The sequence below is a fragment of the Myxocyprinus asiaticus genome, chromosome 25 (genome assembly GCF_019703515.2).
Source record: "Myxocyprinus asiaticus isolate MX2 ecotype Aquarium Trade chromosome 25, UBuf_Myxa_2, whole genome shotgun sequence".
NCBI lineage: Eukaryota > Metazoa > Chordata > Actinopteri > Cypriniformes > Catostomidae > Myxocyprinus > Myxocyprinus asiaticus.
Window position 1 is genome coordinate 20522799 of NC_059368.1, and position 25205 is coordinate 20548003.

At 37.3% G+C, this 25205-nt stretch overlaps 1 protein-coding gene across 2 annotated transcripts in view; it reads left to right on the top strand.

The window, feature by feature from the left end:
- The window catches only part of btbd7 (BTB (POZ) domain containing 7), an 88877-nt gene that overhangs the window by 42759 nt on the left and 20913 nt on the right, over positions 1–25205 (top strand). For both annotated transcript variants that reach the window (XM_051654933.1, XM_051654934.1), the window contains exons 2-4: positions 95–302; positions 1541–2665; positions 24222–24430. In XM_051654933.1, the coding sequence (XP_051510893.1) occupies positions 221–302; positions 1541–2665; positions 24222–24430 (1416 nt within the window). In that variant the 5' untranslated portion in view covers positions 95–220. The remainder of the gene's footprint in view (positions 1–94; positions 303–1540; positions 2666–24221; positions 24431–25205) is intronic.

Below are 25205 nucleotides of genomic sequence, written 5' to 3' on the forward strand. Positions count from 1 at the left end.
TTCCCAAGTTTCCTTTTACATTGAACAGCTCTTCTTGGCTCTTGCTGTATTGACTCTTCCCCTGCCTATCTCTCTCTCTCTCTTTCTCTTCCAGGAATGACTGACATCACTGCAGTGTCACCACATTCATAAAGTTCTGATTGAGCTTAGCAGTGCATTGACACTAGGGCGGAATGATCCAGCAGGGTGACTAACAGGAGGAGGAAGAAGGGGGGAGAGGATGGGTGTGAATGCCTCCAGCTACCCTCACTCGTGCTCCCCTCGATTTGGGGGTAACCCACATCCTCAGCAGACCTTCATAGGTAAACTCCCTGAGCTGCTTCCATATATATCCTTATAATATATATATATATATATATATATATATATATATATATATATATAAAATATTATTATTTTTTTATAGCTGATGAATATATAAAAAGTGTGACAGCCTGCAAAAGGCTCTGGGAGAACTGTTGCATCATGCTTGCATTTTTCAGCAGCATAGTTTTACAAGACCTGAATTTGCTGGCTCACATTGCAATATGATGATGTTGTGTTTTCTATTACAAGAAAAAGAAATCTCTCTCTCAGAGAGGAGTTCTTATTTCACTTGCATTTAAAATAGTTTAAATCCATTGTTTTTTGGTGTAAAAAAGATCCATGAGCTTGTTCAGATGCATTTCAACAGCACAGTGAAGAGGAATCTCATTAAATTGTTGATTTGAACAGCTGGGACAGTTTTCATATTCTTTCACTGTAACATCTTGTCTAGATTCATTTATTTAAAGGCTTGGAAATTGTATCACTACTGTGAGCAGTTGCTTCATGTCATTTTTTTCCTCCATACCCCACAGAGTCTGGGTTTAACAGCATATTCTGATGTGCATATTTTCATGTCCTTACTGACTTTAAGATCAGTGAAGTAATGATGCTTTCATAATGCTAAGCCAAGCATGACAGTGGGCCTACGATGAGAAATAGAACATTGGATAGAAACAAAGTGTCGTCAGGGAGATATTAGTCATGCTGGGTAGGACATTAGATGACTTCATAGTTTCCCTTTTTTGGCAGGTTAAAATTAAGGGATTTAGGAAATTCCTAAACTGCTAACTGCACTGCTAAGAAACCTTTTTGAATTCGTTTGAATTTCCATGGATTTCTAACAACATAGTCACTCTTTATAAATATAAAAATCTCTCCACAAATAGCATTTAAGTTTTCTTGAATCATAGTAAAGTCTCATTATACATCTTGTTTGATTCCTTATTGAAGGTTTTAGAGAAGCAATTTGGTTTTTAAGAGTGCATTTTTATTTATTTTTTGGTAGTTTTAAGTTAGTGTACACTTTAGTCACACTGCATTCCATTTCCTCCATTAGTCCAATGTCATTAAATGTCAGTTGTGTTTCAGAATTGTTCTATAACACTTATTTATAAAACAATAAATAAGTTGCAATTATTTGGAATAAACTTCAGTGATAACATTGCTGATGCATTTTTTCTGTAGACAACTTTGAAGGTCTCCAGAATTTAACACAATTTGTTTCTGTCACTAGGCGCCTCCTATGCACCTCAGGGTTATGGCGGCGAATCCAAGCTCTACAGCCTAGAACATGGCCCTGAAAAATCTCAGGACAAGAAGAAAAAGAGCTCTGGTTTGGCAACGCTCAAGAGGAGATTCATTAAGCGTCGCAAGTCTAGTCGGTCAGCTGATCATTCACGGCAGATGCGTGAGCTCCTGTCGGGGTGGGATGTACGTGATGTTAATGCCCTGGTTGAGGAGTATGAGGGCACGGCGGCTCTAAAAGAGCTTAGTCTGCAGGCGGGCCTGGCCCGGCCCGACGCTCGCACCTTGCAACGGGACTTGGCAACCCTTTATCAGCACAAGTACTGCACTGACGTGGACCTGATCTTCCAGGATTCCTGCTTTCCAACCCACCGTGCCATTCTGGCTGCCCGTTGCCCCTTCTTCAAGACTTTGCTTTCGTCGTCACCGGGTTATGGAGCGGAGGTGTTGTTGGATGTTGGCACAGCAGGCATGGATGCGCCCATGTTCTCCTCGTTGCTGCATTACCTCTATACAGGTGAGCTGGGCTCAGAGGATGCAAGGCTGCAGAATGTGGATGTGCTGGTGAGACTGAGTGAGGAGTTCGGTACGCCCAATTCCCTAGAAGCAGACATGCGAAACCTCTGTGAGCACATGCCGTATTTTGACTCGCTGCTTAGCTTCTCCTCTGACTCTGAGCTGGTGGAGGCTTTTGGAGCCGGTGGCCCTGCCCCTAGTAGTGGAGGAAGTGGAAACGCTGGCTTAAGCCACAGCTCACCTGACGAAGAACTGAGGGCACACAAGGCCGTGCTCTCGGCACGCTCGCCTTTCTTCCGCAATCTGTTGCAACGACGCATCCGCTCGGGTGAAGACATCACAGAGCGCACTCTACACACCCCCACCCGTATTATCCTTGATGAATCCATCATCCCCAAGAAATATGCCTGTGTGGTCTTGCACTGCATGTACACCGATGCAGTGGACCTGTCACTGGTGCTGCGTGGGAGCCCCTCTGAAGGCAGTTTGGGTGAAGTTCAGGCACTGGTGGCTGGTCGGGGGTGCATAAGCCGGGCGGAAGAGGCCATGGAGCTCTACCACATTGCTCTCTTCCTAGAATTTAGCATGCTGGCTCAAGGTAAGTCTTAGCCCCCATTCTTATCCATTATTTCAGACTGTTGTTTCACTAGTCTTTCTGTTTTGCTCTTTATGTCTCTCTCTCTCTCGCACTCTCTCCTCCCAACACTCCAACCTCCCCCGGCTTTGTTTACTGCCTGATTAATTCACAAGCTGTCAAGGGAAGACTGGAGGAACAGGGTGGGGTTGCTGTAGTTTATGCGCCTCATGTTGAGATTAATGTTTGTGAAAGATTCCCATATGTGTCCAACTACAAAGTATTGCAACCTCTGCACTCCCCTTAATACCCTTACCCTTTTCAGCCGCTATTAATGTTCTTATTTAGGGAGACAGGGTTTGAAAGGGCTGGGCCATTCTTGTTATATGCTGTGTTGAATTTGTCCTGTTGTTAGGACTATATTTAATGACTGAAGTAGAGTAAAACAAAGCAGGTTTTATTCAGGTTTGACCATTTCTAAAGGAGCCCTACATCAAAAACTCTTACAAACACACCCTTAAATGTGTAATTCTGGCAACTAGAAGAATAAGTCAGCCTGCATTTTCCTACAAATCAAATGTCATGTCAATCCAGGGTCAAATCTCTTTTTCCTACATTCAGTGATTGCTGTAGGGGAGTCAATGATTTCTAAAAATGGACTGTTGATTAATACAGTTCTTGTAATATGTCAAGAAGGTATTATTATTATTGGGGGATAAAATGATATTAAATATATATTTGGGCCTTTAAATGATGTTTTGATCTGTTTCATATGACGTCACTGGATGACCGTCGCCGCTCCGCCATGTTTGTGATCAAAATTCCATTTACCTTCACTATGCTATGCTGTGGGATGCAACAAAATAAAAATTGGACTAAATCAGACCAGAAAACAACACAAAAACATTTGTAATTTTGAATGAGGGATGTTTACGGTGATGTACCTTGGTCTCTTTACTCGCCGGTCACACATCAGACTCGATGGCTTACGGAGATGAATCGTAGATTAAATATATTTAAATGTCCATGATCAAATTTGGCAATATTTGTGCTGAAATTAAACCTGTATACACTTTTCCTGAGACTTGGCATACATGAAAAGCAATTTGTGATGTTTTGCTTGATATCATTTCGTGGGTGTTTCTCTGTATATACAGTATATACAAACCAGCCCGTCTGGCACGCGCAATCATCCATGTGATTATTTAATCGGCCAATCGTGTGGCAGCAGTGCATAAAATCATGCAGATACGGGTTCGGAGCTTCAGTTAATGTTCACATCAACCATCAGAATGGGGAAAAAAAATTTATCTCGGTGACATGTGGCATGATTGTTGGTGCCAGATGGGCTGGTTTGAGTATTTCTCTAACTGCTGATATCCTGAGATTTTCACGTGCAACAGTCTCTAGAATTTACTCCGAATGGTACTAAAAACATCCGGTGAGCTGTTCTGTGGACAGAAATGCCTTGTTGATGAGAGAGGTCAACGGAGAATGGCCAGACTGGTTCGAACTGACTAAGTCTACGGCAACTCAGATTACCGCTCTGTACAATTGTGGTGAGAAGAATAGCACCTCAGAATGCTATTCTGAGATGCGGGTTGGCGCTGTTTTGGCGGCAAGTAGGGGACCTACACAATATTAGGCAGGTGGTTTTAATGTTGTGGCTGATGCATAATTTAAAGGCTCAAATAGATATTGTATTGTATATCTTCATATTAATATATTTGCTTTTGTAACGGATTAAAAGGGTTATTTTTTTTTACCTGAGGAACCATCATTTTGACCAGCCATAGTTGTGAAGTATATTCTCAATGTTTGATGCAGGAGGTAAAATGAAGTGAAAAATCCACAGTAAAAGCTCCTACTGATGTAAAGTTAGCCCTACTTTTTGTTGGAAGGAATCATTTCATTGAGTGCTTTTTAAGGTAGCTCCTCAAAGTAATTTACCACTAATATCACTGCAGCTTTGCCAAAACGAAGCAGTGTAATCTCTCAAAAAAGGGCTGTTTGTCAACATAAACATGCAGCCTGATTTTAGGTTTTGATTGTAAAGAAATCTGCTCATCTGAAGCAGCATATTTTTACCCGTTTCAAATACTTTCAAATCCCATACTTGTGTACTTTGTTTCATCAGCCACTATTTTGAAGTAAGTTTATCTCTATTTACTGCTTGAAATAAAGGGCTGCTGCTGTGCTGTGCTAAAATATGTTTATAGAGAGCCACCCATGCTTCTGATTACTTCATCTGAAAAGCAGTGTATCAAAAATGCTCTCTAAAGCACAGGTCTGCAGTGTCATTGTCAGCTGATCCTTATGACCTGTTGGTCAGCGGTGGTTTGTAACAGATAGTGATCAGATTAAGCTCTGTCAACATGGCCTAAGGATGAGCTCAGAATAGGGTTGCTCCGATACCAAAATTTTGTCTTCGTTATGATACCAACCCTGGTACCTCGGTATCAATACTAACTTGATACTTAGGCAACAAATAATCCTTTATATCCTATATATCCTTTTCCATCTTTATAAATTTCCATTACCTTGTTACGCAGGTCTTTTGACAGTTCTTTTCTGCTCCCCATGGCTCAGTATCTAGCCTGCTCAGTGCATCCACATGAGAGTTAACAAACTCATTGACTATTTATACACAGACACTTATTGCAATTTTAAAAGCCACAGGTGTGGGAAATTAACCTTTAATTGCCATTTAAACCTGTGTGTGTCACCTTGTGTGTTTGTAACAAGGCCAAACATTCAAGGGTATGTAATCTTTTGATCAGGGCCATTTGGGTGATTTCTGTTACCATTATGATTTAAAAAGGAGCCAAACAACTATGTGATGATAAATGGCTTAATATGATCACTATCCTTATATAAAAGACAGTTATTTTGCATGATCAATCATATTTTGAAAATCATTGCCAAAATTTCTGCCAGGGTATGCAAACTTTTGAGTGTGTGTAAGTGTTGTGTGTGTGTGTGTGTATATGTGTGTGTGTGTGTGTATATATATATATATATATATATATATATATATATATACACACAGTGTGTGTATATATACACTCTGGCACTTTTGATGTCCTTAGTGGATTTTCTCATTGTCTGAGTTTTAATTGTTTTGTAAGGGCAACTCAGTCCTTTCTCAGTTGAAGAAAGCTCTAGACAGAGCACTCAGCACTAAACCCAGACAATCAGTCAGGTCATTTCAGTGCGTGTGTGTTGATGGCCTCCGGTGGGAGAGGAGCGTGGTGGTGACCTCTAAGAAATGGCACAGCAGTCATTTAACACCCAGTCAGCAGCCGGTCTGTCGTTGGTACATGGCAAAGATAATTAATGTGCTGACCAGGCAGACACACGTTGATAAAAAAGCCACCCATTGGTCTGGAACTAACTCTGTTCTGTAGAGAAAAATCCCTCTTGTTCATACTAACTGTAGGAAATCAACTCCTGCTGCTGTGGATCTTGTTTACCTCACTTGTTAAACCTAAGCTGTTAACTTAAGGGGACACATTATTATAGGGATGCACTGATACCAGTAATAGTATCAGTATCAGGTCTGATACTGTGCTTATGTACTCATACTTGTAAAATGCTTATATACTATAATCTGATGTTATTCAGCATACATAGAGCATTTGTTGCATAATTGTTGCAACACACAGAAGCAACGGCAACAGAACAAAATGTCAATGGATTTGAGATGATTCAAGATTAACAAAGACAAATGATTCAGAAACCATCATTATTATTTAATCACAACCATAAGCAAATTAATGATGATGCCCATATTAAAATATCAATGGCAAATCACTATTCAGCAATTTGGCACTTGGCCCAACCTGACAGGGATCAAGACCACGACTAAAATGGTCACAAAAGCAACAAAAAATAAATAATTGTGACAATATTTTGTAGTCAGCATTGGCTAGAATCAGGAACACTGTGTGTTCATATGAGGTTGGATGGATGGTTGGATGGATGGGGTCGATCATCGAAAGAGACGATCAGCCAGTTAATCTGCTGTCAGTTGTCTTTCTTCGTCTTTCTATCTTGCCTCTGAACAATCATCTAAATCAAGCAATTCTGTAATTTGGCTACTAAAACCAGCCATTTGGCTCCTAAATGTTTCAGTTTAGAGGCCAATGGCCAATTCATCTTTTTAGTCTGGAGCCCTGCTTGATGAACTACATTGTTAAAAATGCCGGTACTCAAGAAGTTAGCCTGCCATTACAGAGGCCATTTAATACTCATAGTCTTAAGGTGCAGTAACAAATTAGGCATGCAGCCTGTTTAAATTCCAAGGGTCAAAGAGAGGTTGGTAATTGCTCCCGTAAAACTAAATTGCAGCTTTTTTGTGCATGAAACCTTGACTAACGTTATAAATGGACCTCAGAGAAAAAAATAAATAAAATGCTATTTAAGTGTAGAACAGGGTTCCTCAATAGGAGACAAATGTTTGGCCCGTGCTAAAGGCTGTTCACACCAAATCCGTGACTATTTTGCGAGACAAACTTCCAACGAAATGTCTATTATACACACAGAGTGCGTAAAAAAAAAAAAAAAAAAATACAAATGAAAAACATTCACCCATGTAAAGTAGTTGCTGTTGCTTTTCTACAAACATTTATACCAGTCTCATGCCTGCCCGCACCTTCAGCTGTTTGAGATTAATATATTGAATGCTGTTAAAGCATTCATTTACCTAATTTTGCATAACTGTTTCATTATGTTCTTTCCATGGTGTTGATGCATTCTGAGGAGTATATAATCTGTGTTTTTATGCAAGTGAGATGAGTAAAGAGTGCTGTTGCATAAATATACATCCTATTTATATTTGCACATGTATTTTGCAACGAGTATATTCCAGACGGACTCCCGAAGCCAACTACTATTTTTATAATGCCTGGATAATATAACACAAGGTACTGTGATACAAATACACATAGAATAGTGCACATAAAGAATAACGCTGTACAGAAAAAAATATTATGCATTGCCTAATGTTAAAAATAATTTATAAGAAAAGATTGGCTCACGTTCTTTATTGAAATTATTGCAATACTTTGTTATATTATCCTTAAGAACAATAACAATATTAATGCTAATAGGTCTAATAATAGAATCTGCAATTAGGGAAAGTGCAGAGAGTAGATCCCGTTTGGAGATGAGCAGGAACAGTTGACTTGCATGGAGGACATAGAGATCCAGATTGTTCATTAAAGTTTTTGTAGTTTTTTAGTTTTATTTTTTCAGAAGGCAAAGTGTGTGTAGTTTTGTTTATCTGTATACAAACAAAATGTTTATAATTGTCTGAATAAGTTAAAAAATTTGTCATTACATCGACGGCCGTGGCCCTTGACTTTTATTGACAGAATTTGACCCTTGGTGAAAACTAATTGGGGAACCCTGGTGTAGAATATGGCCCCTTTAAATTTCTGTTTACAACTGCAAAAGTGCTCAAATATCATAAATATCACTTTAATATCTTGGCTTGATGCAGTTCTTTGACCCTAGTTTACTTTTTTTTGAGATGACAATGGTGGTGTGATATTTCCAAGCACATTTTATTTTGCATCCTACAATCAGTATCTAACAAGGTGGCTAAGATAAAACGGTGGGCCAAATATTTGCCAGTGGAGATTTCTCCATTGGCATATAAGACTATTTTCATGTGTGTTCGTGGAAATAGGTCTAATTGGAGCTGAAGAAGGCTTTTCTGGTGAGGGTTCGTGCTGTGAATTAACTGATAAACAGTGTAACACAGAACTGAGCGTAACACTGCACCTGTGACGATAACATTAACTGACAGCCTGCCGTGCCATAGGTCTGTTCTGTAGTGCAAATGAAATGCTGCATCGTTGGGCTTGGTGAGTGGAAACTACAGAGAGCTTTGCACTTTTCTTCCAGTTCTCAGCACCTATAAAAATGCATTGCTTCTCATTTGAGGAAGAGATGTCTGGGGAAAAAGAGAGAAATTATTCACAAACAAAAAAATTCCAGTATTTGTTGTTCATTTGTATTTTCCTTCTTTGCTAAGCTCAGTTTTGTTTCACTGTTAATTGTGTTGAATGGCTTAAAATGGATGCTCTGATACATAGGCCTAAATATTTAATTACTATCTACCAATGAAAATTGGGCTGCAGTATCATTTAAAAATCCAAAAAGCATGACCAAGGTCTAAGTGACCTTATTTTTGAAGCTTTTTGCACACTCTTAAATTTCATACTTCAGTTGATTCAGACCACAGTAATAATTTCGTTTATGTTTTGTTTTTTGGTGTATTGCTTTTAGAGAGTAAATGGTAAAAGAATATTGTGATTCTCTGCTAATGAATCTTAAAGGAGTAGTTCACCCAATAATGAAATTCTGTGATTGTGTACTCACCCTCATTTCGTTCCAAGTTTGTGTCACGATCGCTGATTTCCATACAATAGCAATTTATGGTGACTCAATTTCCGAGATGTGCAAGAACCAATGAGGTTTAATGTTATTGACATGTTGCCACATTTGATTTGAGCTCTGTATGAGTTGATCAATGATTTGATTTGAGAGCAAATAAAAACTCAAACATTTTGGGCACCATCATGTGTGTGCGCGCTTTACATGCGCGTGTGCTCCGAGAGCACTCGTGATAACGCGATTACGTGTATAAACGGTCAAATGCACTTAAATTCTACCAAATTGGCCTTCTTGGCAGGGTATTAATGTTAACAGTCAGTTATATCAAGTGAATGTAAACAGTGGGACAAAAAAGCTAATTTGTATCAAAATGTTAGACTTGAAGTATAAATGTAACATAATAGACATGCCTCTGTCTATTATGTCGTTATAACACTAATCAAACAGGAAAGGATACCACCACTCACTGCTCTTGACTGAATAACTTGTTTAATAGCTTTAAAAGTATCAATGTATTATAATCATTCAGTAAAAACCTGTAGTAGTTTTGTCACATTTTATTTCATTCTGAACATTTATTTGAATACTTGATACTGCTGTTAAAATCTTTTAAAGGGGTCATGAATTGAGAAATCAAATTTCCTTGATCTTTTGACATAAGAGGTCATAGTACTATAAAAACTTACTGTAAGTTTCAGAACTCAAAACTTATTCATTAGTCCAAAAAAAGGCTTTATTGAAACCAATATTCCTAAATGACTCGTTTTCTACTTCCTCATCTGTATTACGTAATAGAGATCAATACACCGCCACAAGTCTGCCTCTGCATAAACAGGTCAATGCCTACTTCATCATCGCTTCTTTGGCCCGCCCACAGGTTTGCGGTTAGAGCAGTGATGAGTGTCAGCACGGAAGGGATAAACACAGGGATTATTGGAGCAACAAGAGGTTTGAGATGCCTGCAAAGTTTACAAAATGTTGTGCAGTGACAGGTTGTTGAGTCCTAATGATTCTAACATTAGGAAAGAGTGGCTGATGTTTATTTTTAATGAAGCCCCAGATCATGTTTGTTTGTTTGCTTCATTTTACTGTGGATGCTTATCAAACAAGACACAGTTCGACGCAGGCTTTGCAGAGAAACTTAAATTAAAAGTTGATGCAGTGCCAACTGAATTGGACCCGACAGTAATGTCGCAACAGACAAGTGTGAGTAACCATGTTAATTGTATTGCTTCATATGTTACAGACTGTTAGATGTGTACTGAGTATTTGAATGTTTTCACCAAAATTTCCAAGCTTAATATTAGAACTATTCATGAGAAACTGTGCACTGGAATTATGTTGTTTAGTTTTCTTTTGATTTGATCCTAGTGATTTCAGTCGCACATGTGTATTAGTTTTAATGCATGCTTCGTGTATCTTGTCGCATCCAGCTTTCAATAATAATTGCCTGTAGCATGTTGTCATTGTTTTACTTGAATATTGCTTTCAGAGTGCCACAGATGCACCTATAAAGTATTGATAGCTATCTATTTAGACAATCTCTTTCCTTTTTAATGAAAACATGACTCATTGTAATGAACAACATATGCGTTTTTCACTACACTGAATAGATGATGAACGATGAATGTTTGAAAAACGACAATGCGACAAACACCGGTAAGTTTTATCCTGTATACGTTTACGTGATGCACCGTAAGTATATCCTTTGACAGTTATAAATGTGCTAGCACCAAGTATTTAAACTTTTGTCGACACTGTCATGCGTTACAAAGCATTTGTAAAACACGGAAATGTTTCACTGTTGGAAAATGCTTGTTACTATGTAACAAGATAAACACCATTATGTCGTGTCTTTGTTTAAACGAGAATAAAAAGTAAAACCTATTACACAAACAGACAAGGAATAAATATAAAATATAGCTGCAAGCGGCAAACATCGGGGTCCAAGCACATGTGAAGAAATAACCTGTTCTAATTCTAAAATAATCAGAATTAACAGAAATAATCCAGTGGATGCCAAATTATACAAATTGACTATATAAAAGCAGCTGAAAGCTGATTGGTCGATGGCAGCCATGTTTTTCAAAATATGCGACTTTTCTCATAGACCTTGATGACACCTTGGACAAATAAACCGCATGCAAAATTTCAAGTCGATCGGACCAACGGTTCCATAGTTAGAGCCATTTTGTTTTTAACCATTATAGCGCCACCAAGAGGCAGAGGTGCGCAATATTTGTGTGTGTCCTCAGAATGACCTCATCCATAAGTGTACTAAATTTGGTGATTAATATCTCAATCTGTTCAAGAGTTATAATCATTTTAGTAAAAGTGGCCACACCCATTATGAACGTTTTGTCATACCGTTTGACGATAAATTACAATTTTACAATTCATTTAACTTTTCATTTTGGGACTCCAGAGAATGTTTCTGCACAGGTGTGGTTCCAATCGGGCGAACGGCCTACGACTAGTTTGAAAAAGTAATCTTTTAAAATAATCTCAAGTATTTATTGAACGTTTTGTTTCAAACCAATGGTGCTTAAGGCAAAGTTGTTTAGAATGAGGAGTTTTACAGCATGGTCTGAATAACGTATTTCTTTTTTAAATACAGCATACAGCATAAATATACAACAATTGGCATGCATGTAAAATGCAGTAGCGCCTCCAGGTGGCTAATTTTTTTTTAATTTTGCACAGACCTCTTGGGCCAAGAGACAAATAGGCATACCAAGTTTAGTTCCGATCGGCGTTATTTAACCCTATAAAAAAGCTGCTGAAAGCTGATTGGTCGATGGCGGCCATGTTTTTAAAGATATGCGACTGTCCTCATAGACCTTGATGGCACCTTGGACAAAGACAGTGCATGCAAAATTTCAAGTCGATTGGACCAACGTTTCCATAGTTGGAGCCATTTTTAATTTTTTAATTATTATAGCACCACCAAGAGGAAAAGGTGTGCAATATTTTTTGTGTCACCTCAGCATGAGCCCATACATACATTTACCAAATTTGGTGATAATACTTCAATCCGTTCAAAAGTTATAACCGTTTGAGTAAATTAGACACGGCCACAACGAACGTTTTGGCGTACCGTTTGACGATAAATCAGAATTTCAAAATTCCTTTAACTCTTCATATTGGGACTCTCCTGAATCATTCTGCACTGGTTTGGTTCTGATCGTGCAAATGGCCTAGGACGAGTTCGTTTTGAATTTTTTTCAAACAATCCAAAATAGTGGGAAAAATATTAACTATAAAGGGGCGGAGCAAAATTCTGTCAGGGGGTAGAACTCTTCGGCATGATGCAAGGAATCAGAGTAAAAAATTATTTTGTTTCTAGTCCTTATGGTTCAAGATTTATGGCCCAAAATGTGATTTTTGTATGTTTTGTTCGCAATAACGCCACCTAGTGTCTGAAGGATGTGTGTCTGTATGCCTGAGTAGTGGGGGGGGGATTTGGAGCCATCCTGCCAAGTTTGGAATCTCAACGACGTACGGTCTCTGATGCCCCGACACTTTTAGGGCAGAAAAAAAAACGAAGAAGAAGAAAAATAATACGAAACAAAATACAATAGGGTTCCGGTGCTTGGACCCCTAATTAGAGTGATTACTTACCACACTATCACAGACTGCATTATCTGTGGTGTTTGTGGAGTGGGTTCATTTTCTTCAGATTTGGGATCAGACTCTGGCTCAAACATGTATGGCTGAATTCCTCCAGCTTCCATTTTTAACCATCCAATTCCACATTCATAAAGGTGGGGACGTTGACACTTATTTCATATGCAAAGATGTTACCCAATCATAGCAGTGGCCGTTTACATTGGCGTCTTAAAGGAGACATCCCGAAAAGTTTGCTTTTTAATCAGAGGGCCAAAAACAGGATAGAAAATGGACAATTATTTCTAAATAATTATTAAATAAAAAAATCTTACTAAATTACATCCTTACATTTATAAGGAGGACCTCAGTGAACATTGTAAAATAAAATAACAAATGCAATGCATGACAACCTTTAAGGTTGTTAAAAAGCACAGTTTTCTTAATTTTATAGTTTTGTTCTATTGTTTTTAATTTGTTTCTATTCATTGCTTTTATTTTGTTTCTTTGTTCTTATTTTATTACAGACTCATTTGAATAATTACTTGAGAACTTGAAACAGTACTTACTGTAAATAATTATCAAATTAGTATAGTATTAATAGTGATGGTATCGAAATTAGTATCAAGGGTCATCCAATTTCACTGCCAACTATTGAAATTTTGGTATTGTGACAACAGTGCTTACATACTGTATATACTGTACATGGTAGTGTGAGCACCCCTGTTTTCAGCACTCCAGATTCACTTTACTTTCACTTTTGTGTAATTCCAAATATGTTTGGCTGCTACATGTTAATAAAAAAATAGAAATAATATACCCCATGGTGCAGGGAGATGTTAAAATGAGGAGCATGTTAAACAACTGTTGAGAATTCCGCTTCATGCAACTTCATGCAGATGTTGCCAAAATAAAAGCTTGATGGTTTAGAACTCTTTGGTTTAACTGGACTGCATGACAATGCCCTGTACATTACAAAAATATGTTATTTTTATATTATAAATAATAAGAATAAATATAATATTATAACATTACAATAAAATTATATTCAAGTTGACTGGGTTCCAAAAATGAATAGTTGGCTGAGACAGTATCACAGAGTAGACAAAAACAGGTACACAGTGGACAAAGTGAATACAGTGTTTCTCTCTCTCTCTCTCTCTCTCTCTTTGTTTCACAGATTTAACATTTATTTATTTGTGGCTGAAGGAAAAAATAAAAATGTATTTTTTTTTTTTTTTTTTTAAGAGGACTGAAGTGTGAACCCCTTAGTCTTTTTATTGGCAGTAGAACATGGGCAAAACATGACAATTTTGGTCAAAAGGAATCGTGTACTAGTATTTTTGTTTGTTTGTTTAGCATATTGCAGTTTGAATCGAAATCGCAATATTTTTTTAAATAATCGCAATATGACTTTTTGTTCAAATCGTGCAGCCCTATTTCCATGGGAGAAAGTCTCACTGGTTTGAAACATCATGAGGTTCGGTAGATGTTGACAATTTCTGGGTGAACGTTGTTCATTCTGATAAATGCGGTGTACAATGCAAAGAGCAGATTTACTAGAGGTGAAGGTATGCTGTTTCTTAACTCATTTGTTATGTAACATCTTTTAAGAAATTTCAGCTCAACATTTTCACTGTACATGGAGAGATCCGTTTTACTATGGGTATCTTTGGAGAGGGAGTCCTTTTAAATTGACAGCACTCTGCTGCTTTGATGCCTGTAGTAGCTCAGTCAGACATCCTTTAGAATGTGTTCCAAACTCAATAAAAAACCCTCCCTGGCCCCAAGGCACCATGAGTGTCTGTCTGCTCTGTAATGATTCTGTCTGTTACAGCTTGTCTGAAAGGTCATGAAGAATTTTGACCCACCACCTCTCTAGAGCTTCTCCACTCTCCGCTTCTTATTTTCATCTCTGTATATTTTAGCAGTTGCCATCTTTCACATTCAATCATATAGACTGGGCTAATTTTCCACTATCTCTGTCCTTTTTGACATTACCCTCCTAATCTTGTCTCCTCCTCCCATTTTTCTTCCTCTCAGCATGTTGCCGTTTCTCTCGCTCGCACTATCTCTTCTCCTCCTCCTCCCCTCTGTCTATTAGCCTGTCTACCCCTTGCATTAAGCTCAGGGCTTTTGCCAGTTAATTGGGGTACTGCACTTGTTCAAGACTAATAGATGTCCCCGCTCCCTTCCTACATTTCTCTGTTCTCATCCAATATCAGGTGTACTCAACTGTAAAATGAGCCCTAGACTTCCATTATGTATTTCACATAACTTCATATTGTTGTTGGCTTTGGGTCCCTGACAAGATGCGCTTCTTCAGAGGAAAACTATTTCAAGTGTTGGCTGTAGTGAGTCTGTTAAATTGTAAAATGTGGTATTGCCTGTAATTTAGTTTTAAATTTGACTCCTTGTAATTTAAACTCAGCAGCTCCACTTTACTGAAATCAGATGCCCTTCATGTATCCTCATCATTCTCATTTCTTAGCACGTAGGCTGTGTGACTATTTCCCCATTTAGCTTCCGAATGTAGTGTTTCCTCTCCATAATCTTCATTGTTTTTACTTCGTATTGACACATTTACTCATTGCTAAACTCCACATCATGCTCCTCACCTCAACATCAGGGAACCACTGGTTGGAGCATCTTTGAGAAGGACATCTCTGGGGTCTCAAACCACTAATAAGTAGAGTTGCACAGTACTGTAATAGGGGCTAGACAAAAGACACTATAAGAAGTGCAACAGAACGCAGGGATCCCATAACACATTTTTCGAAATTGAACTCCTCAACTTGTCACAAGGTTTTAAAAACATAATGCTCATAGTGCGAGACACTGATAAAAGAGCAAGATGCAACAGCCGTAGACATCCATTTGGCACTTTCATAGAGCAACAGTTAAAATATAGTGCAGATGGAATATAAGAATGGATCGTTTTCCTGCAGTTTTCTGTAAAACTCGAAGGTTTAACTGACCACATTGCATTCCTGTGTGATATTGACAGTTGAGATATTATGTTTGTTTCTTATGTTATGTTTGTATAGTAAAATTCTAATATTTAAAATGTTAATAACTATAGGATTTTTATGAAACTGCAAAGTATTAAGACAACAATAGAATAGCTACGTCGTTCAGCCCGTTATTCGAACAGCAGTGGTAGGGGTGGGCGATATGACCAAAACCTTAGATCATGATATGAGTAATTTTATATCATAATAATGATATACTGTACACTGGTGGCCACAAGTTTGGAATAATGTACAGATTTTGCTATTATGGAAAGAAATTGGTACTTTTATTCACCAAAGTGGCATTCAACTGTTCACAATGTACAGTCAAGACATTAATAACGTGAAAAATTACTATTATAATTTGAAAACAAAATTTCAGAACTTCTTAAACTACTTCAAAGAGTTCTCAACAAAAAATCCTCCATGTGCAGCAATGACAGCTTTGCAGATCCTTGGCAATTCTAGCTGTCAGTTTGTCCAGATACTCAAGTGACATTTCACCCCACGCTTCCTGTAGCACTTGCCATAGATGTGGCTGTCTTGTCGGGCACTTCTCACGCACCTTACAGTCTAGCTGATCCCACAAAAGCTCAATGGGGTTAAGATCATAACATTCTTTTCCAATTATCTGTTGTCCAATGTCTGTGTTTCTTTGCCCACTCTAACCTTTTCTTTTTGTTTTTCTGTTTCAAAAGTGGCTTTTTCTTTGCAATTCTTCCCATAAGGCCTGCACCCCTGAGTCTTCTCTTTACTGTTGTACATGAAACTGGTGTTGAGCAGGTAGAATTCAATGAAGCTGTCAGCTGAGGACATGTGAGGTGTCTATTTCTCAAACTAGAGACTCTGATGTTCTTATCCTCTTGTTTAGTTGTACATCTGGCCTCCACATCTCTTTCTGTCCTTGTTAGAGCCAGCTGTCCTTTGTCTTTGAAGACTGTAGTGTACACCTTTGTATGAAATCTTCAGTTTTTTGGAAATTTCAAGCATTGTATAGCCTTCATTCCTCAAAACAATGATTGACTGATGAGTTTCTAGAGAAAGCTGTTTCTTTTTTGCCATTTCTGACCAAATATTGACCTTAAGACATGCCAGTCTATTGCATACTGTGGCAACTCAAAAACAAACACAAAGACAATGTTAAGCTTCATTTAACAAACCAAATAACTTTCAGCAGTTTCTAATTTTCTAGTACCAAATTAGCAATTTAGCATGATTACTCAAGGATAAGGCGTTGGAATGATAGCTGCTGAAAATGGGGCCTGTCTAGATTTGATCAAAAATGACTTTTTTCATATAGTGATGGTGCTGTTTTTTACATCAGTAATGTCCTGACTATACTTTGTGATCAGTTGAATGCCACTTTTGTGAATTAAAGTACCAATTTCCTTCCGAAACAGCAAAATCTTTACATTATTCCAAACTTTTGGCTGCCAGTGTATATCACGATATAGTAATTTATTTCTGGAAAACCAATAAATAACCATGTTGTAATGCCCATTTTTGGAAAATCTAGTCAGTGAAATAAATACTTTTTAAATAAAAACTACTTCCTCATATAATTTTCTCCTAACTTAGAACTCAATTTCACATTATGCCACATTTCAGTGTGACATGTTGTTGACCAATATTATTATAAACGTTCCTCAAGAAACTCAAGATCTTTTCAATGCAAAGTAACAAAGAAAATATTACATAATTTTAATAAATAAAAAATACACAAGGAAAATAACATGTCTTGCAGAAAATAAATTTATAAACACTTCTTACAACAACAACAAAAAAAAAAGTAAAAAAAAAAAAAAAAAGTGTAGTCAAGTGCACCACAGCATGTTAAAGAGATGATTCAGGTGTCTGGATCACAGTGACGCTGTCCTGGCAGAGTGTGTCAGATCACGGTGGACTGCTGCATCCTCCGAATTGGTCTGCAAAATCATAATTGCAAAGAATGAGCAACAAGTTTGCCATTGCTTGATCTGCATAATTCCTTTAGTGAATCTGCCGTTAAACCAGCACACGCAAATGTTATCGGCTGCAACTCATTCCTCGCTCAAGCCTGGTTTCAGTCTCACGTGAAGCGTGCACACTGATAGATATGCTAGCGCTGCGCATATTAGGGCTGGGCGATTAATACAATTTTATTTTCAATTACAATTTTGGCTTCCAACGATTATGAAAACAAGATAATAAGGATAAAAAGATTTTTGTGAAGAATACAACATTTATTTAAATAGAAATAGCTATTTGTACCATCATGTCTCTAAATCATCTCTAAACTACATAATGTGCATTGTTACAAACACATTCCTATTTCAGGTTTATTCTCATTCACGTATGTCCAAGTATTTTGGCTATTAAGTTAACATACTGTTCAAAACTAATATAATGCAATATCATAGAGGAGGAAATGTATCCTCTATTATATTGTAGCAATTATCCAGATATGGAATGAGATTATTAAGCAAACTGTTATCAACTCCTACATACCAGCTGAATAAAATAAGGCAAAAATAAACATTTCACACAGTGTTTATTGACAGATATGATTGATTCAAACACAGAGTGGTTGTTCTGTATATGTATTATTGTATTACAGTTGTAATAATAATGTCTTAATTAATGTTAAGGTTATTTAACATATTGAGATTATTATTTAGTGAATTGTAGCATTTGGTTACATTTATGTTTTGTGATTTCTCATACCTTCTTTATACAACATCCATCCCTTGCGCACTTTTGGCCTCTAGCGGGTGAGACTTTTCAGACAGATAAACAGCAGCACAGGGAAGTACAGTACAGCACTGTGAGCGAGAGTGTTACCCGCTAGGACAGTTTATTTTGAACGAGGGGCGAACGGTTACGTAATGTAACGCGGGAGTAAAATACTGAACTGATGCGGATTGATATGATATGCGTGCGATGGTGCAAGGAACCGGACGGCAGGAAAAAAATAATGATCAGTGAAAAGTCAGAAGAAGATCGCAATGTATGTTAATGTAACTATATCAGATATTATTAATAAAACATGAGAACTCATTGTGTGGGCATTTTTTTGCCCCCATATTTTGAATTTTGGGGATATTTTTGTCAAATTCGGTGGCATTTTTGCCCCGAGTCCCCATTAATTTCCAACACTATTGGCATTGTATCTTTCTAAGGTATATAAAAAGTTTGTTTTAGACATGTAGTAGCAAGTAAACAAGATATCCTGACATATATGTCAAGCTACATTGTGTTAATGTTTGACACATTTAAAACATTGCCTACCTAAAAAACAAGTGAAATTTGATCAGTAGTTAAACGTGTTCAAACGGTTCCCTCGTACCTGAATGAACGGCTTCTTTCCAGAATAAAATGAAATGTGCAGAAAATCACAGAATTACAGTTCTTGTATAGTGATAGGGCAGAAAGTCTTGGAGAAGCTAGAGTAGAGAGGACACCAGCGGCAGTTTATGCAAGCTGCTGTGCTCATGATGCTGTGTCCTGCAGGCTTCCGTCATGTCGCGCACAGCGCATTTTAGTTTATAAACAGATTTAGCACTTTCTTCTTCCCAAAAATTCAGAAATATTATGTATTTTTTTGTACTTTGTAATTGTAAAAAAATTATATATTTTAAATAATATAAAAAATAATCATAGCAAAGTTGAATACTTCATTTTTTTTAATCAACAAGTAAAAGTACTATTATTTATTTATACTTAAAAAAAAAAAAAAAAAGCTGAAAAATGTACTCAAGTACAGTAACGAGAGTAGTTGTAATTCGTTACTTTCCACCTCTGCTCGCAATGTAGTGAATCATAATATGCGTCACGTTCACTGTGTGTATCATGAAGAAAATCGATGATGCGCAGATCTGTTAAGAAGAGAGAGTTTGTTTTTTGTGAGTTAACGATGGATTGAAGTGAACATAAAGGTGAGAGAGTGTAGTCTTAGCCCATTATACACTGAAACAAAGTACGTTTTTGATTAGTTTTTTTTTTTGGCTTGTTTTCCAAAAACAAAATATCTAAAACTCCTTTAAAATAATGTACATTTACTTTAGGAGCTTTACTGCAGAAGAAACAATTGTTAACGGAGAATGTTGAATGCAATATTTAATCAGGGCTCGACATTAACGCTTGTCTGGGACAAGTGGATTTTTGAAGGGGCAAGTGAAAAATAATTTTACTTGCCCGACTGGACAAGCAGACTGATTAAAACGTCAATAATGAAAAAAAACGGCTATATTTGTGATGGCCTAGGCCTGTGTCACTTATTAGAAAGTTCATATTCTTATTCTGCTGTTGAAAATAATCCAGAGGACATAATTTTATAATTTGCTAGCGATATAGTTACAGCTGCAGGTGACAGGCGGCATATGTGTGTGTGTGTTGAACATACATATAGCAATATACACAATATCGCAAAATCTGTATCAATTGACGCTTTATAGCGTTGCCAAGATATAGTAGATCGTCATATCGCCCAGCCCTAATGAGTGGTATCATGAAACTACTCTGAATAAATACTGCAAGCCATTATTGAGGTATTGTGACAACCCTGCTTATAAGGACAATGCTACACTAACTGCTGGAATACATCTGCGTTGTTCGACTCGTTTGTGACAAATAATCAGTCTGTGATCCACATTGATTTTATTCCTTTTTTTTTCTTCTTTTTTTTTTGTAAATCAAATATATGAATGCAGGTGTTTGCTTCATACTTACCAGCATACTACTTTTGTATGTCTTTGATTCTGTACTACAGTAGAGCAGAGTCCACCCTTTAGGATCCATCTTTATTTAAATCCCATTGAATTATAATTTTCGCAAGTGTAAATGGTACGTTTGATAAATGCAGAATCTTTGCTCCTTTTGTAAAGCTGCTCCTGACCACAAACTTTGAGTGGCTCATGAAAAAAGACAAGGTTAAACTGCATTGACTGTGTTTACAGATATGATAAGGAGATAAGAGGTGGAAGCAAATCAAAGTCCACAAAAGAGTCCACAAAATAGGATTGACTGAGGAAATCTGTATTTGCGCTGCATTCATTACCATCCAATCTTCTGCCCTTGGAATCCAAATACCTATGAGTGGAGGGCATTGAATGGTTGGGCAAAAGGCTCCTGTCTTATGTAGCTTTTGTTTGCTTAGATGTTTTGCAGTGAGATCTCATGTTGGAATGCTCATCTTAGATTTGAGTACTTATTAACTACTTGTTGCAAGTTCCACAATCAACCTTGTGGTGTAAATTTGACTCTAACCTAATCATTAACTTTCATTAACTCGCATTGATTTGTTCCTCTGTATTAGTGCTCAACATCAACAACAACAATGTACACATTGATTACAAAGTCAATAATGAATGATGAGCTTTTGGGATTCTGTGTGATATTCTCCCTAAGGGCTAATATGACACTGTTTTCTGAAGACCTACAGTTTACAGCTCCAAAAGCAGGGGTTATAATTAACAGGGTTGTGTTAATGAGGGTATACTGGGGCATTGCTGTGCTGTTGTATGGTTGGTAGTTTCTAGTCATACAGTGAAACAGATGTAGTGCTGCTCTTGATCTTCTTGTGCTCTCAAGAGGCTGGAGACGTGTGAGCTGCAACCCTCAGGCTATAAGGTCACAAAAGAGAAGACATGGGCAGTAAGCAGAAATAAAAATATATAGATATATGGCATTGCTTAATTTTTTAGGTGTTGCCTTTCTTTAGTTTGCACTTTTGCAAACTGCACAGATGCATTCTGTTGGGAGAAAGCTGTCCATATCGATCCTGCTCAAGTCCTTGACGGATTGGTTTGGAGAGCGTCACAAACAGTACTTGTTAGTGATCTAGGCTATTTTTAATGTCCATGCGCCTGCCTTAGATTTAGATTAGGGGAGACATGGAACTTAAATTTCAAAATATCTTAATGACAGCATGACAAGTTACCTTTATGGCAACTTTGACCTACTTGCAAACAGAAGTTCCAAGTTGTGGTTTTCATCAGGTCAGGCATTGTGTCATGAAAAACTAAAAATGTTTTTTTAAATACGGTCTGTATTTTTATTTGTTTTTTTGTTGTTGTAAATGAACAGATCTCCTTCAGTTTCTTAATCTTTTCAAGGGCACCCTTTTTTGAGTTTTTGCATAGAGACTCAGAAGAGCAGTTTGTGTACTTACAAAATATGGCATTGGATAACGTAATGCTATCTCTAGAGCTTTGAGAGTTGCATCTGCTCTGACGCAGATCATCCAGTTGAATATATAATGGTACTGAACAGCACAGAGTGATTCAGACTTGAAGGGTTACCTAGTTCATGCAATAATGAAGATTTTTGTCATCAATTACTCAGTCCTCATGTCATTCCAGCCCCGTTCTTTTTTCTGATAAACACAAATTTAGTTTTTAGGCAGTGTCCAAGCTGATATTTTCCATACAATGAAAATGGATGGTGATTTTTATACTGCTTCGCTCCAGAACAACAAAATAGCACTAAAAATATCATGGTAGTTCATTCAACTCGTGCATTATATTTCAAGTCTTATTTGAGACACTTCACAAACTATTTCAGTTCACCAACTGAAGTTGACTGGCAGTGTTATCCTGTATACACAGTCTGAGGGGTAATTAGAAAGAATCAAGTGTAAAATAAAAATATTAATGGTTGGAAAAAAAAATGCATTTGGAACAATGCTGATTACATGCCACTGCCAGGTATTCTCTATATTCTTGTGTTATGTGTATTTGTTTAAAATCACTGTGTAATGCACTCACATAATGGCTGTTGTAATGGATGTCAGTTTGAACAATACTGAATGTATCTTATTGCATATATTTCTATTTGTGTTATACATTTGCTCAAAAGCCTGCATGTTACTTATTAAACATTGATAAAAAAGAGTCAATAAAATGCAAGCAATAAACAAAGATCCAACAAAACCCAACTTCATTCTGACCCATTATTAGACACTTTAATACTTGCCAATGACAGCACAGATGTTAACGACTATTAACAATTGCACAGAAATAACAATTTTGTGGAGACACCACCATATCTGTGGTATACAAAGGCATTTTTAAACAGAGATACAGTATATACCATGCACCACAAGTCACAGCAATACTATTAATATGATTAATATTTGGTGAAGAAAATTAAGCTAGATCATTAAAGTTGTTTATTTAAAAGGTGATACAAAGGCAAATACTGTATGCAGCAATGTGTTATATTAGAGGTATAAGAGAACTCACGTTAGATTAAATGAAAAGTTGCAGCAATATGGAAAACATTATGACGACAATCCTCGAGTTCCTTCAGTGTACAATGCTGGTGGTCAAAGCAGCTTTCTATGCTTTAGCATCACCTGTTGCGCTGATTTTGGTAACTGCTGACACATGTTCCAAGGCATTTCATCACCCGGCGAAGGAAAAAGAAAATTGTCATTCTCACTGTAAAAAAAAAAAAAAAAAAAGCTTGCTTTGTCGGTGCACGATTCGGCGTGAATGTTTGCTCCAGATGAGCATGGCTCGTTAGTAATCCATTGTTTCGATTCAAAATGTTAATAGCGACGAAGATTCGCGTTTGGTGCGCAAAGGCCTTTAGACGTGTCATGCCAGGATTGACATCTTTGACAGCAAATACCATTGGTTCTTGCATGTCATTTGTTCGATTGCAGTATAAGATCACCATCCACTTTCCTTGTAAGGAATAGAGAAACCTGAAAATTGTTCTTCATAATTTCTCCTTTTGTTTCATTGAAGAAAGAAAATTAATAATGGATTGAATGGGGGTGAGTTAATGATGACATTTATTAATTTTTGAGTGAACTATTCCTTTAACTTAAGTATTTGCCATTAATTTCTAAGGTATGCAAGGTATAAGCCACAATGACTAGGTGTGACGTGTCTTGTTACAATGGATATTTAAAATGCATCTGCATGGGCTATTGATGGAATGGAATCCTACTCACAATGCCAATGAAAAATCAAGCACGCTCTCTAGAGATGTTCTTGGCTTGGATTGCATTGGAGTTAAAATTATTCACTGCTCTAGGGGTCTTTGTATCATGAACAAAAACTGTGGCATTTACTGATTAAACTGCACAGAATGCCACTCTTTGGACATTCTGTCTTTGATGTCTGAAAAAGAATACTGCAAGTCATGAATGAAATCACTGATAAAATCAGTAATTCATGGCACAGTTCTGAAGCAGCATAAAGTGGTGTTTTTGTTATGCATAATTGGGTAAATTATTCATCGGATCCCACTGTGACATTTAAATGCATACATTTTCATTAATATTTTAGACTTATCTGCATATATTATGGCAGAAGTTCTTCCTGCTATATTTAAGGACACAACACTTCACGGGGTAAGATATGATATAGTTTACTGAGGAAAATTCTTTCAGCAGCAGACAAGATGGAGTGTAGAGGACAGATAGTGTGGTGCCCTATTCTAAGAACATCTTGACCACCCAAGTTTTTTGTTTAAGAAATCTTAATTACCAGGCTTGGACAAAGATGTGCAACTTTAAGAGAGATTGAAGTGTTTAAGCCAAAATAAAAAGTGTTATGTTTTATTTTTATTAGCCTGTGAAGACATTGTGGTAGAGAGCATCTCGCTGGACTCCGTGGTGGCCATTCTGAAGTGGAGTTCACAGCCCTACGGTTCCAAATGGGTTCATCGGCAGGCCATGCACTTCCTGTGTGAGGAGTTCAGCCAGGTCATGACCTCTGACGTCCTGTACGAACTCAGCAAGGAGCACCTGCTGGCAGCCATTCAATCTGATTATCTGCAGGTGATGACTTTTACAATATTGTCTAACAAAATTTTAAACTGTATTTTAAGCTCAGTGTTTTAAACAGCTACATTGTAAGATTTCTCAAAAAAAAAATTATACTGTTAAAACTAGTGATGGCTCAGGATGATTGACTAGACAATTAGTAATCAGACTAATTATACAGGGCTTCGTTAAGACTGACTAGTTACATAGTTTTTCACACCCGTATTCATGACAAGTTCAAATTATTTTCTCTGTGACAACTTGGCGAGGTAATTCAGGGTAACCACCTCTTGTTGCACTATTGGGAAATTTGTTTATTTCAATCCGTAAATCATTGCAGACCTTCAGGCCTATCTATTTCAAGCAGCAGAGTGTCAGTAACAGTCTGTTGAGTCTGTATCAGTCTCTGCAGAGCAGAGCTCCTTTCTCTTAAAGGTCACCTGGTTTTTGTTTTTGGACGTACGAGTCAGCTGTATCAGATGACTCCTTAACTCGCACAGTGCTCTTATCCACAGTTTTCCTGACTAACTGCTGGGTGGAGTCATGTTTTTAATGGCAGCTGTACTTTTTTTTAGTTCCGGTCTCAATAAAAAACTACCTATATGAGCATTCCAGACAAAGAGCAACAACCATTTTAAATGTTAGTTGGAGTAAATATTAGTTCAGGCTCAATTTGTGCAGCTTTTGGCAGTCATAACCCAAAGTAGTTAATGATATCAACATAACTTCGGTTCATAGATTCACGCCATCCACCCACTCCTTTAAAGGTGAAGAATGTAACTTTTTTGAT